The 13,322-nt window shown below is 50.7% G+C and overlaps 1 protein-coding gene across 1 annotated transcript in view; it reads left to right on the top strand.

The window, feature by feature from the left end:
* The window catches only part of PPP1R3F (protein phosphatase 1 regulatory subunit 3F), a 51,645-nt gene extending 38,696 nt beyond the window's left edge, over positions 1-12,949 (top strand). The window contains exons 3-5 of the mRNA XM_060253246.1: positions 3,120-3,175; positions 5,392-5,468; positions 11,852-12,949. Of these exons, the coding sequence (XP_060109229.1) occupies positions 3,120-3,175; positions 5,392-5,468; positions 11,852-12,949 (1,231 nt within the window). The remainder of the gene's footprint in view (positions 1-3,119; positions 3,176-5,391; positions 5,469-11,851) is intronic.
* Positions 12,950-13,322: the final 373 nt, after the last annotated feature.

The following is a 13,322-nucleotide window of genomic DNA, read 5'->3' as shown; positions in this document are numbered from 1 at the left end:
AAATCCAATATCTTCATCTACCTCACAGGGTGTCTGTTGTGGAAGAAGAAGGGAAAGGAGATTGTGAGCCGCTCTGAGACTCTTTGGAGTGGAGGGTGCGATATAAATCCAATATCTTCATCTACCTCACAGGGTGTCTGTTGTGGGGGAGGAAGGGAAAGGAGATTGTGATCCGCTCTGAGACTCTTCGGAGTGGAGGGCGGGATATAAATCCAATATCTTCATCTACCTCACAGGGTGTCTGTTGTGGGGGAGGAAGGGAAAGGAGATTGTGAGCCGCTCTGAGACTCTTCGGAGTGGAGGGCGGGATATAAATCCAATATCTTCATCTACCTCACAGGGGGTCTGTTGTGGGGGGGGGGGGAAGGGAAAGGAGATTGTGAGCCGCTCTGAGACTCTTCGGAGTGGAGGGCGGGATATAAATCCAATATCTTCATCTACCTCACAGGGTGTCTGTTGTGGGGGAGGGAGATAAAGGAGAGTGTGAGCCGTTCTGAGACTCTTCAGAGTGGAGGGCGGGATATAAATCCAATATCTTCATCTACCTCTCAGGGTGTCTGTTGTGGGGGAGGAGGGGAAAGGAGATTGTGAGCCACTCTGAGACTCTTCGGAGTGGAGGGCGGGATATAAATCCAATATCTTCATCTACCTCACAGGGTGTCTGTTGTGGGGGAGGAAGGAAAGGAGATTGTGAGCCGCTCTGAGACTCTTCGGAGTGGAGGGCGGGATATAAATCCAATATCTTCATCTACCTCACAGGGTGTCTGTTGTGGGGGAGGGAGATAAAGGAGAGTGTGAGCCGCTCTGAGACTCTTCAGAGTGGAGGGCGGGATATAAATCCAATATCTTCATCTACCTCACAGGGTGTCTGTTGTGGAAGAAGAAGGGAAAGGAGATTGTGAGCCGCTCTGAGACTCTTTGGAGTGGAGGGTGCGATATAAATCCAATATCTTCATCTACCTCACAGGGTGTCTGTTGTGGGGGAGGAAGGGAAAGGAGATTGTGATCCGCTCTGAGACTCTTCGGAGTGGAGGGCGGGATATAAATCCAATATCTTCATCTACCTCTGTTGTGGGGGAGGAAGGGAAAGGAGATTGTGAGCCACTCTGGGACTCTTCGGAGTGGAGGGCAGGATATAAATCCAATATCTTCATCTACCTCACAGGGTGTCTGTTGTGGGGGAGGAAGGAAAGGAGATTGTGAGCCGCTCTGAGACTCTTCGGAGTGGAGGGCGGGATATAAATCCAATATCTTCATCTACCTCACAGGGTGTCTGTTGTGGGGGAGGGAGATAAAGGAGAGTGTGAGCCGCTCTGAGACTCTTCAGAGTGGAGGGCGGGATATAAATCCAATATCTTCATCTACCTCACAGGGTGTCTGTTGTGGGGGAGGAAGGGAAAGGAGATTGTGAGCCGCTCTGAGACTCTTCGGAGTGGAGGGGGGGATATAAATCCAATATCTTCATCTACCTCACAGGGTGTCTGTTGTGGGGGAGGAAGGGAAAGGAGACTGTGAGCCGCTCTGAGACTCTTCGGAGTGGAGGGCGGGATATAAATCCAATATCTTCTTCTTCTTCAACAGGCTGTGTGGATTTGGGGCATGAACCGTTCATCCCACCATCTCCTTTACCATCTTTGCCTAAAGTAGCAACGTTTATCTGATGGTTTTATTGTTTTAATATTGTTTTTGTTAACTTGTCTATTTTATGCTGTTAGCCGCTTTGAGTCTGTATGGAATGGGCGGGATATAAATATAATGTAAATAAATAAATAATACCAAGGATCAGAACAAGCAGATGAAACTCTGCATGAGGCTCTGTAGTCGGGCCTTGTCCTCTATAGCTCCGAGCCTATGGAACGAACTTCCAGAGGAAATGCGGGCCCTGCGGGACCTTGAACAGTTCCGCAGGGCCTGCAAGACTTCCTCTTCCGACTGGCTTTCGCTGATGAAAATGGACATTGCTAAGGAAACCGCCATCATAAAAGCAAACATAAAGTAAACATAGCATTAGCACTTTTATTAATTTAATTTAATTTAATTTTAAAACTTAAGCAGATTTTTAATTAAATGTTCATGTTGTTTAACTGTAATTTTATCTATCTGTATAGCTAAACTTGAATTGTGTTGTTAGCTGCCCTGAGCCTGCCCCGGCGGGGAGGGCAGGATATAAATAAAATTTTGTTGTTTGTTGTTGTTGTTGTAGTGGTTATTCTGGGGTACGGAGATCCGAATTTAGTCTGCCATGAGCCCTCCTGGGTAACGCTGTGGGGAGGGCATAGAGTGGGGGTGTTGAACTCAGCCCCACCCACCTCACAGGGTGTCTGTTTTGGGGGAGGGAGATAAAGGAGATTGTGAGAGGCTCTGAGACTCTGAGTAGAGGGCAGAATATACATCCAATGTCGTTGTCTTCTTCTCATCCACTTACAGCTGCTGGGATGGCCTTGGGTCAGTCACAAGTTCTCTCAAAGCTGTTCTCTCAAGAGTGGTTTCTGTCAGCGCTCTCTCAGCCCCACCAACCTCACGGGATGTCTGTTGTGGGGGCGGGAAGGGAAGGAGATCACAAACTGATCAGAGACTCCTGAGTGAAGGGTGGGGTATTAGTCCACCTCCTCTTCTTCTCTAACCAAAGTGGATCCCTTCTCTATTATGGGCCAGTTTAGAGGAGTGCTTTTTGTGACTAAGAGTCCTGTGGCGCAGAGTGTTAAAGCTGCAGTACTGCAGTCGGAGCCCTCTGCTCACGACCTGAGTTCCATCCCAGTGGAAGCTGGTTCAGGTAGCCGGCTGGAGGTTGACTCAGCCTTCCATCCTTCCGAGGTCAGTCAAATGAGGATCCACCTTGCTGGGGGGAAAGTGTAATGACTGGAGAGGGCAATGGCAAACCACCCAATAAAAAGTCTGCCATGAAAATGTTGTGAAAGCAACGACACCCCAAAGTCAGAAACGACTGGTGCTTGTACGGGGGACCTTACCTTTCCTTTCCTTTCCTTTCCTTTCCTTTCCTTTCCTTTCCTTTCCTTTCCTTTCCTTTCCTTTCCTTTCCTTTCCTTTCCTTTCCTTTCCTTTCGTGACTACTAGCCCTCCATCGCTCATCTTATTCTTTTTCCCATCTTGCTTTGCAGGTCGAGTGAGAACGAACTGCGGGTCGAAGACATTTCTCAGCCCACCTGTCTTGAAGGTAGGGGCTACCTTAATCTTCCCAGGGGTACAGTTATGCCGAAAATGCCAGTAGGAATGGGGTAAACAGCCCCACAGAGCATCAGTCTCCCACGGTCTCTTGGCTTTCCACAAACTGGGCAAGAGGGCTCTTCTACACAGGCAATGAAGTCACACTGTATTAAATGATTCGCAACATCACTTGGATAAATTATTAGGGACTGCGGTCTGTACTGCTGTGTCTAGTTTGCCGAAACGACGGTCTCTTATGTTTGAGTCCAGTGACGCCTTTAAGACGAACTAAGTTTTATCGTTGGAGGTTTTAAAGCAGAGGCTAGATGGCCATCTGACAGCAATGCTGATTCTGTGAATTTAGGCAGATCAAGAGAGGTAGGGCAGGAAGGGCTGCGTCAGGGCTTAGCTCTCGTGGTCCTTTCTCACACGCCCAGGGAAATGCTGGTTGCCACTCTGGGGTCAGGCAGCAATTTTTCTCCAGGCCGGTTCTTGTTTGCCACCTTTTTTTGTTGGTCAGTCACACAGCCGAGTCCGACTCTTTGCCCCCTGGACAAAGTCACGGCAGGCCCTCCTGTCTTCCACCATCCTCCAAAGTCTGCTCAAATTCGTGTTCGTTACATCAGGAACGCTGTCCAGCCATCTCACCTTTTGCCGCCCCCTTCTTCTTTTGCCTTCTGTACACCTTCTGGGTGTAGGCAGAACTGGAAACCACAGTGTACTGATTAGTAACAACTGAAAGAAACCACTGCGTTACTTATATATTGCAAATGATTGCTCCACAGATATTTCTTATATCCTGTTCATGTATTCTTTACCAGAATTCTTGCAAATGCCCATGAATACAGCGCAACTCAAAATACAAATTAATTTCCAATTGCTGTAATGGTACCAAAGTCCACTGTCTGTATCCTTTCGTTGATAGACGTGTGCAGTACCAATAAATGTGCTACTTCTTGCTTGGGTAGCAGTCTGAAATCCAACAGGTATGGCGTGTGCTACTTCTTGCTTGGGTAGCAGTCCGAAATCCAACAGGCTCGGCGTGTGCTACTTCTTGCTTGGGTAGCAGTCTGAAATCCAACATTTACGGTTTGTGCTACTTCTTGCTTGTGTAGCAGTCCGAAATCCAACAGGTACGGCGTGTGCTACTTCTTGCTTGGGTAGCAGTCCGAAATCCAACAGGTACGGCGTGCACTACTTCTTGCTTGGGTAGCAGTCCGAAATCCGAAAGGTGCGGCGACACGGGTCCTAGGTTCAGTCCGTGTTTCATTCACCCTTCTACTGGCCGCTTTTCTTATGTTCTGGAACCCGTGCTTAAGGCAAAAGCTCACGTCTCCAGTTTGCACGAATGGTTCTCCAAACCTGTTGGACTTTGGTATCATTACAGCAATTGGAAATTAATTTGTATTTTGAGTTGTGCTATATTCATGAACGTTTGTAAGAATTTTGGTGAAGAATACATGAGTAGGATATAAGAAATATCTGTGGAGCAATTATTTGCAATATATAAGTAACACATTGGTTTATTTCAGTTGTTCTGGGTGTAGGGCCGGTGTCACTGGGTTTATGTGTGGGGAGAGGTGTTGATGAAACCCTTCCAACTGTATTTTTCTGTGATTCTAGTCAAGGCCTAAGCTTTTGTGTTGATGATTATGATGATATTTGATTTATATCCCGCCCTCCACTCCGAATCTCAGAGTGGCTCACGATCTCCTTTATCTTCCTCCCCCACAACAGACACCCTGTGAGGTGGGTGGGGCTGAGGGAGCTCTGACAGAAGCTGCCCTTTCAAGGACAGAGTCTCAGAGCAGCCTACAATCTCCTTTCCCTTCCTCCCCCACAACAGACACCCTGTGAGGTGGGTGGGGCTGAGAGAGCTCTCCCAGAAGCTGCCGTTTCAAGGACAGAGTCTCAGAGCAGCCTACAATCTCCTTTCCCTTCCTCCCCCACAACAGACACCCTGTGAGGTGGGTGGGGCTGAGAGGGCTCTCCCAGAAGCTGCCCTTTCAAGGACAACTCCTACAAGAGCTAAGGCTGACCCAAGGCCATTCCAGCAGCTGCAAGCAGAGGAGTGGGGAATCAAACCCAGTTCTCCCAGATAGGAATCCGCACACTTAACCACTACACCAAAGTGGCTGTCCTGCACGAGCCTTCCAAAACTATATTGCTCGAAAAAGAAAAACGAAACAGTGCTGACTCTTTCTCCGCCTTTCTTTCTCTCTGCAGAAGGGAACACTGAAAAGGAACTGAGCAGTGAGCCCCTGAATCCCCCTGCCTTCCAACCCTTTCCTCCTATGGCCCAGGTAAGACGGAGCAAACCGCTGCGGAGAGGCGGCTCTCTGGTGCTGCGCCAGGATTTCGAGGGTGGCGCTCGCTTTTTGCGAGGCGCCCCTTCGACGGCGTTCTCTTAGCTGCACGTTGCACTCATCCGTTCAAGGCTGTTTGTAATTCCTCTGTCCCCAAACATCTGCCCAGGTTGCAAACAACTCCTTGCCCCCAAAACCGAGTCCAGGAGCACCTTACAGACTCACACGATTTCCAGGTTACGAGCTTTTGAAAGTCAAAAAACCTTCCTCTGAGACGAGTTGCAGATCTCCGAGTCTTTGTATCCCAGCCAGAAGGGCGGAAAAGGTGTTGCGAGGAAAGAACTCAGGATGCAAAGGGAGAGAACGCACGTTGCTCCAATCCTAGAATCACAGAGTTGGAAGAGAACATGCGGCCGTCTAATCCAACCCTCTGCTCAGTGCAGGATCAGCCGAGAGCAGGGGTGTCGAACTCATGAGGGCCGGATCTGACATAAAGGAGACCTTGAGGGGCCGGGCCATGTCGGGCCGGGCCACCTGTGTCCCTATTTAAGATGAGGTGCAGAGATAAAATTTTATAAGGAACACAAATACATATTTTTTAAAAATTTAAAACATGCTTAAAATGTTAGCACTCATTGGTCTTAAAGGAGCTTTCTTTGTATCTCTCCCATGGGATCTAGGGAACTGGGCAAAGGAAGCTCTGGCTCTTTCCTTCCTTCCCCAGGGACTGGGGGGGAGGGAGCCTCAGTCGATAGAAGGAAGAGAGGCTTGGCTCAGTAGCTCTGCTGTGAGATTGAGAGAGCCTGGCAAAGCAATCTATCCCCCCCTTCCGCCTAAGGGAGGAGCCTCAGCCAATGGAGAAAACAGAGGTTTTGCTCTGTAGCTCCTGTGCAATTGAGCAAGCCTTGCAAAGCAAGCTCTGCCTCCCCCCTTCCTCCCTGTGGCAGGAGCCTCAGCCAGTGGAGAAAAAAGAGGCTTTGCTCTGTAGCTCCTGTGCGATTGAGCAAGCCTGGCAAAGCAAGCTCTCCCTCCGCCCTTCCTCCCTAAGAGAGAAACGTCAGCCAATGGAGAAAATAGAGGTTTTGCTCTGTAGCTCCTGTGCAATTTTGGAGAGCAAGTTTGGTGTAGTGGTTAAGTGTGCGGACTCTTATCTGGGAGAACCAGGTTTGATTCCCCACTCCTCCACTTGCACCTGCTAGCATGGCCTTGGGTCAGCCATAGCTCTGGCAGGAGTTGTCCTTGAAAGGGCAGCTGCTGTGAGAGCCCTCTGAGCCCCACCCACCTCACAGGGTGTCTGTTGTGGGGGAGGAAGGGAAAGGAGATTGTAGGCCGCTCTGAGACTCTTCGGAGTGGAGGGCGGTATACAAAACCAATATCTTCATCTTCTTCTTCTGCAATTGAGCAAGCCTTGCAAAGCAAGCTGTGATGCAGAAGGAAGCAGATGACAGCCAGTTGCTTGGGGGCCTGATAGGAGCCCTCCGGGGGGCCCGATACGGCCCCTGAACTGCATGCTTGACACCTCTGGCCTCGAGCATCCCTGACAAGGGTTTGTCCATCCGCTGCCTCAAGGCTGCCAGTGAGGGGGAGCTCACCATCTCCATTGGGAGCCGATTCCACTGCAGAACAACTCTTGCTGTGAAAAGGTTTTTCCTAATATCCAGTCGATACCTTCCCACCCTTCATTTAGACCATATGGGGCTCTTTCGCACATATTATGTGGCTCTCGAGGCCGTTGTCGCCCAGCTCGGAAAAGGCATTTCTCTCTTTATATCGCTTCTCCAAACCAAGCCAGCCGGCAGCTGGGAGAATGCATTTAGAGTTAAAGTTGCTTTCTTTCTACCTCGACCTCCCTCCCCTGCCGATTTGCCTCCTTTCCTTCCATCTTGTGGCTCTCAAGCATCTGACGTTTCATCTGTGTGGCTCTAACATTAAGCAAGCTTGGCCACCCCTGATTTAGACCCATGATTGCTTGTCCTCTCCTCTGCTGCCAACAGGAACAGCTCCCTGCCCTCCTCTAAGGGACAGCCCTTCAAATTGTAGAATCATAGAGTTGGAAGGGACCTCCAGGGTCATCTAGTCCAACCCCCTACACAATGCAGGAACCTCCCCCTAAATACACAGGATCTTCATTGCTGTCAGATGGCCATCTAGTCTTTGTTTAAAAACCTCCAAGGAAGGAGAGCCCACCACCTCCCGAGGAAGCCTGTTCCCCTGAGGAACCGCTCTAAACTCACAAACACCACCTCCTAAATTCACAGGATCTTCATTGCTGTCAGATGGCCCTCTAGCCTCTGTTTAAAAACCTCCAAGGAAGGAGAGCCCACCACCTCCCGAGAAAGCCTGTTCCCCTGAGGAACCGCTCTAAACTCACAAACACCACCTCCTAAATTCACAGGATCTTCATTGCTGTCAGATGGCCCTCTAGCCTCTGTTTAAAAACCTCCAAGGAAGGAGAGCCCACCACCTCCCGAGAAAGCCTGTTCCACTGAGGAACCGCTCTAAACTCACAAACACCTCCCCCTAAATTCACAGGATCTCCACTGCTGTCAGATGGCCATCTAGCCTCTATTTAAAAAACTAGAACCATAGAATCATAGAGTTGGAAGGGACCTCCAGGGTCATCTAGTCCGACCCCCTGCACAATGCAGGAAACTCAAACACCTCCCCCTAAATTCACAGGATCTTCATTGCTGTCAGATGGCCCTCTAGCCTCTGTTGAACAACCTCCAAGGAAGGAGAGCCCACCACCTCCCGAGAAAGCCTATTCCACTGAGGAACTGCTCTAAACTCACAAACACCTCCTCCTAAATTCACAGGATCTTCATTGCGGTCAGATGGCCATCTAGCCTCCGTTTAAAAAACTAGAATCATAGAGTTGGAAGAGACCTCCAGGGTCATCTAGTCCAACCCCCAGCACAATGCAGGAAACTCAAACACCTCCCCCTAAATTCACAGGATCTTCATTGCTGTCAGATGGCCCTCTAGCCTCTGTTCAAAAACCTCCAAGGAAGGAGAGCCCACCACCTCCCGAGAAAGCCTATTCCACTGAGGAACTGCTCTAAACTCACAAACACCTCCTCCTAAATTCACAGGATCTTCATTGCGGTCAGATGGCCATCTAGCCTCCGTTTAAAAAACTAGAACCATAGAATCATAGAGTTGGAAGAGACCTCCAGGGTCATCTAGTCCACCCCCCAGCACAATGCAGGAAACTCAAACACCTCCCCCTAAATTCACAGGATCTTCATTGCTGTCAGATGGCCATCTAGCCTCTGTTGAAAAACCTCCAAGGAAGGAGAGCCCACCACCTCCCGAGAAAGCCTGTTCCACTGAGGAACCGCTCTAAACTCATAAACACCTCCCCCTCAATTCACAGGATCTTCATTGCTGTCAGATGGTCCTCTAGCCTCTGTTTGAAAAACTAGAACCATAGAATCATAGAGTTGGAAGGGACCTCCAGGGTCATCTAGTCCAACCCCCTGCACAATGCAGGAAATTCACAAACACCTCCCCCTAAATTCACAGGATCCTCATTGCTGTCAGATGGCCATCTAGCCTCTGTTTTAAAACCTACATCATAGAGTTGGAAGGGACCTCCAGGTCCCTAGAATTATAGAATCATAGAATTATAGAATCATAGAGTTAGAAGGGACTTCCAGGGTCATCTAGCCCAACCCCCTGCACAATGCAGGAAATTCACAAACACCTCCCCCTAAATTCACAGGATCCTCATTGCTGTCAGATGGCCATCTAGCCTCTGTTTAAAAAACTAGAACCATAGAATCATAGAGTTGGAAGGGACCTTCAGGGTCATCTAGTCCAACCCCCTGCCCAATGCAGGAAACTCACAAGCACCTCCGCCTAATTTTACAGGATCTTCATGGCTGTCAGATGGCCATCCAGCCTCTGTTTAAAAACCTCCAAGGAAGGAGAGCCCACCACCTCCCGAGGAAGCCTGTTCCACTAAGGAGCAGCTGTAACAGTCAGGAAGTTCTTCCTCATGTTGAGCCGGAAACTCTTCTGATTTAATTTCAACCCACTGGTTCTGCTCCTATCTTCTGGGACCACAGAAAACAATTCTGCACCATCCTCTATAGGACAGCCCTTCAAGGACTTGAAGATGGTGATCCTGTCACCTCTCAGCCACCTCCTCTCCAGGCTAAACATCCCCAGCTCCTTCAACCTTTCCTCACAGGACTTCAGAAATACTTCAAGAGAGCCATCCTGTCGCCCCTCCACCCCCTCTTCTCCAGACTGAACCTTCCCAAGTCCTTCAGCCTTTCCTCGAAGGGCTTCTTGGTCTCCAGGCCCCTGATCATCCTTGTCGCTCCCCTCCGCCCCTGCTCCGTTCTGCCCGCATCCTTTTTGGAAGCGAGGCCTCCGGAAGATGATTACGCAATCAGGATCGTTACATTTTGCACGGTGCTTTTGCATAACGAGCTCCTTCTTTGCTATGCCCCTCCCACCTCAAGGACGCAGAGATCTCCATTTTGACTTGGGTCTGACGAAGGGAGCTTTGACCCTTAAAAAATTATACTCTGGATATTGCGTTGGTCTCTAAGGTATAAAGGTAAAGGTAGTCCCGTCTGCGAACACTGGGTCGTTACCGACCCATGGGGTGATGTCATATCAGGACATTTTCTTGGCAGACTTTTTACAGGGTGGTTTGCCCTTGCCTTCCCCAGTCATCTACACTCCCCCCACCCCCAGCAAGCTGGGTCCTCATTTTACCGACCTCGGAAGGATGGAAGGCTGAGTCGACCTTGAGTCAGCTACCTGAACCCGGCTTCTGCCGGGATCGAACTCAGGTCGTGAGCAGAGCTTGGACTGCAGTACTGCAGCTTTACCGCTCTGCGGCACAGGTCTCTACAGGTGACTGGACTTGAATCTGGCTCTTCTACTGCTGATCAGTTGGCTACTCTCTGAAACCAAATTCATTCATTTGGTTTCATGTTCATTCATGCAGCGACTGGGGATTAAGCAAACCAGTGCATGTAAAACAGCCTTCCTCTAAAACTCCTCAAATAAAATAGGATAACAAAGAAAGAATCACTTAAATCTTCCGGTCTGGCTGCGGAATAATATAATCGTATGTCAGGCACGCTGTAATCTCCTCTCCACTCTCCGAACATACTGTATTACTTCCTTTTTCGTTTTAATCCTTTGGATTTCTCATCATGCCAAACAAAACTATTCGGCATTTTCTGCCTTTCCTTTGGGAATCTTTTCCATCAACCCGTTTGACAGATTCTTCAGCAATAAAGGAAGGAACTTGGGAAGAATGAGAACAAAGTTTTGAGTCCAGTGGCACCTTTTAATGTTCTTATCAGAGGAAGGCCTTGGCCTTTATGCCTTGTCGTTGGCCCTCCTGAGGAACTGGTTGGCGACTGTGTGGGGTGGGATGCTGGACTAGATGGACCAGTAGTCTGACCCAGCAGGGTTCTTCTGATGTCCTTATCAAGGGAAGGCCTCAGCTTCTCTGCCTTGTTGTTGGCCCTCCAGAGGAGCTGGTTGGCCACTGTGTGAGGCAGGAGGCTGGACTAGATGGACCTTCACTGGCCTGACCTAGCAGGGCTGGACTAGATGGACCTTCACTGGTCTGACCTAGCTAGCATGTTCTTCTCAGGGGAAGGCCTCAGCTTCTCTGCCCTGTTGCTGGATGTTCAGAGGTACTGGCTGGCCACTGTGTGAGGCAGGATATTGGACTAAGATCAGGCCTGTAGCTACGGGGAGCCAAGGGGGGCCCAAATCGCTCTATTAAAAAAACCCCTTCCCTATGTAGGGACCCCTCTGTTGGAGGGCCTCCAGAACTAGTTCACGACCTGAGTTCAATCCCAGCGAAAGCTGGTTCAGGTAGCCAGCTCCAAATCGACTCAGCCTTCCATCCTTCCAGGGCTGGTAGAATGAGTCCCCAGCTTGCTGGGGGGAAAGCGTAGATGACTAGGGAAGGCAATGGCAAACCACCCCGTAAAAAGTCTGCGGCGAAAAAGTTGTGAAAGCAACGTCGGAAACGACTGGTGCTTGCACGGGACCTTTCCTTTCCCTTCCTGCCTGCCTTCCTTCCTTCCTGCGCAGAGTGTTAAAGCTGCAGTTCTTCAGTCAGAGCCCTCTGCTCATGACCTGAGTTCGATCCCAGTGAAAGCTGGTTCAGGTAGCCGGCTCCAGGTTGACTCAGCCTTCCATCCTTCCGAGGTCAGTTAAATGAGTCCCCAGCTTGCTGGGGGGGGGGAGTGTAGATGACTGGGGAAGGCAATGGCAAACCACCCCGTAAAAAAGTCTGCCATGAAAAAGTTGTAAAAGCGACATCACCCCAGAGTCGGAAACGACTGGCGTCCTCATACATCTTCAACTTTCCTTCTTCTTCCCTGTTTATTTCCTAGATTCCAGAGCTCACCATCACCACCAACTCCCCAGAAAAGAAGGATCCTTCAAGAGACCGTCTTGTGGATTTCACTGACTCTCCTCAGCTTCTTGCCCTGAAGGTCCCTCCCGCCTCCCACGAGGAGCTGCAAGTGCCATGCATTTTTCCCCCGGGAGCCGAAACCCATCCCTTGGCACCGTGGGACATGCCCGAGTTCAGCAAGCGCGACCTCACCACCGAAGGCTCTTTCATGGAGGAGTGCCTGGAGGAACAGTTAAGGAGGTACCAGGAGCTGCCCCATCGCTTGGAGGAGGACGCCATCGACCGAGAGCTGGAGCAGCTTTACCTTTCACACCTGAGCCGGCTCCGAGCAGAGGAGCTCGGCGGGAGAGGCGACTGGGCCGAGGAGGGCTCCGAGAACCCCGACAGCCCTGCACCGTCCCTCATCGGCTTGCGGCAGAGCGTCCTGACCGACCGTGACCTGATCGTCAACTGGACAGGCCCGGAGAGAGCGCTGAACAGCTCCCTAGCGGAGGAGATCACTCTACACTACGCTAAGCAGCGGGGCGACGACTTCCGCAACAGCGAGGAGGAGGGATTAGCACCCGAATATGCAACCCTGGCTCAGCCCGGGCAGGGCCGCGAGAGCCCTCCGGTCTTGCTCGAGGGCTGCTTCCTCAACCACCTGGAAGAGGGGAGCGTCCAGCAGAGTCCCGTCAAGGACCCCGACGACACCTTTGTCAGCTTGAGAGCAGTGCTGCCCAACGTTCTACGGCCCACGGCTCAAGATGCCGCGGTGATGCCCCTGGTGGTCCCTGCCCGGACTCCGACACCCTTCCCAAACCACCCCCCAGAGCTGCTCTCCAGCCCTGTCGGGGCCCACGGACAGAGCAAGAGCCAGGGCTTCTTGATAGGGCAAGGCAGCCTCTGGCTAAGCGAAGGGAATAATGTCCTCAAGGCCCGTGAAACCCACCCCAATTCTCACAGCGAACTCGAAAGGATCTTGACGCGCTCCCTGCGGTTCCTTGGCCTCTTTGTCTTCCTGCCGGTCGTCTTCAGCAGCTACATGCCCTTGGTGGCCGTCACCCTGTACCTTCTGCTGGATCGGTTCTCATAGGGACCTTCCGCAGATCGGTTCTCGGAGAGAACCTTCTGTGGCTTGGCTCCATCTCTCTTTCTTCTGAACCCACCTGGGTTTGAAGAGGAGAGAGAGAGAGAGGCCACGAGGATAAGAGGCCCATTTTGAGGGATATGGGCATGTCTCGAGTGACAAGTTGTTCCAAATGTCTCAAAGTCCTGTGCACTTTTTGTAAAAGTCTAGCAAAAGCATCCGGTACGAGAGGCAGATGATGGGGGGGGGGGGTGGCAAATTACATTATCGATGGCCGTTCGTGCGGAAGTGATCAGGGCTGATTCCAGAGGGTAGCAGGATCCAACTGGAGCCCTGGAACCTCCAGGGTTCTGCCCACTCCACCACTCATCCATCCTCC

This window comes from Heteronotia binoei, chromosome 13 (genome assembly GCF_032191835.1).
Source record: "Heteronotia binoei isolate CCM8104 ecotype False Entrance Well chromosome 13, APGP_CSIRO_Hbin_v1, whole genome shotgun sequence".
Classification (NCBI taxonomy): Eukaryota; Metazoa; Chordata; class Lepidosauria; order Squamata; family Gekkonidae; genus Heteronotia; species Heteronotia binoei.
The sequence above is the reverse complement of the archived record's forward strand: the minus strand, read 5'-3'. Positions and strand labels throughout refer to the sequence as shown.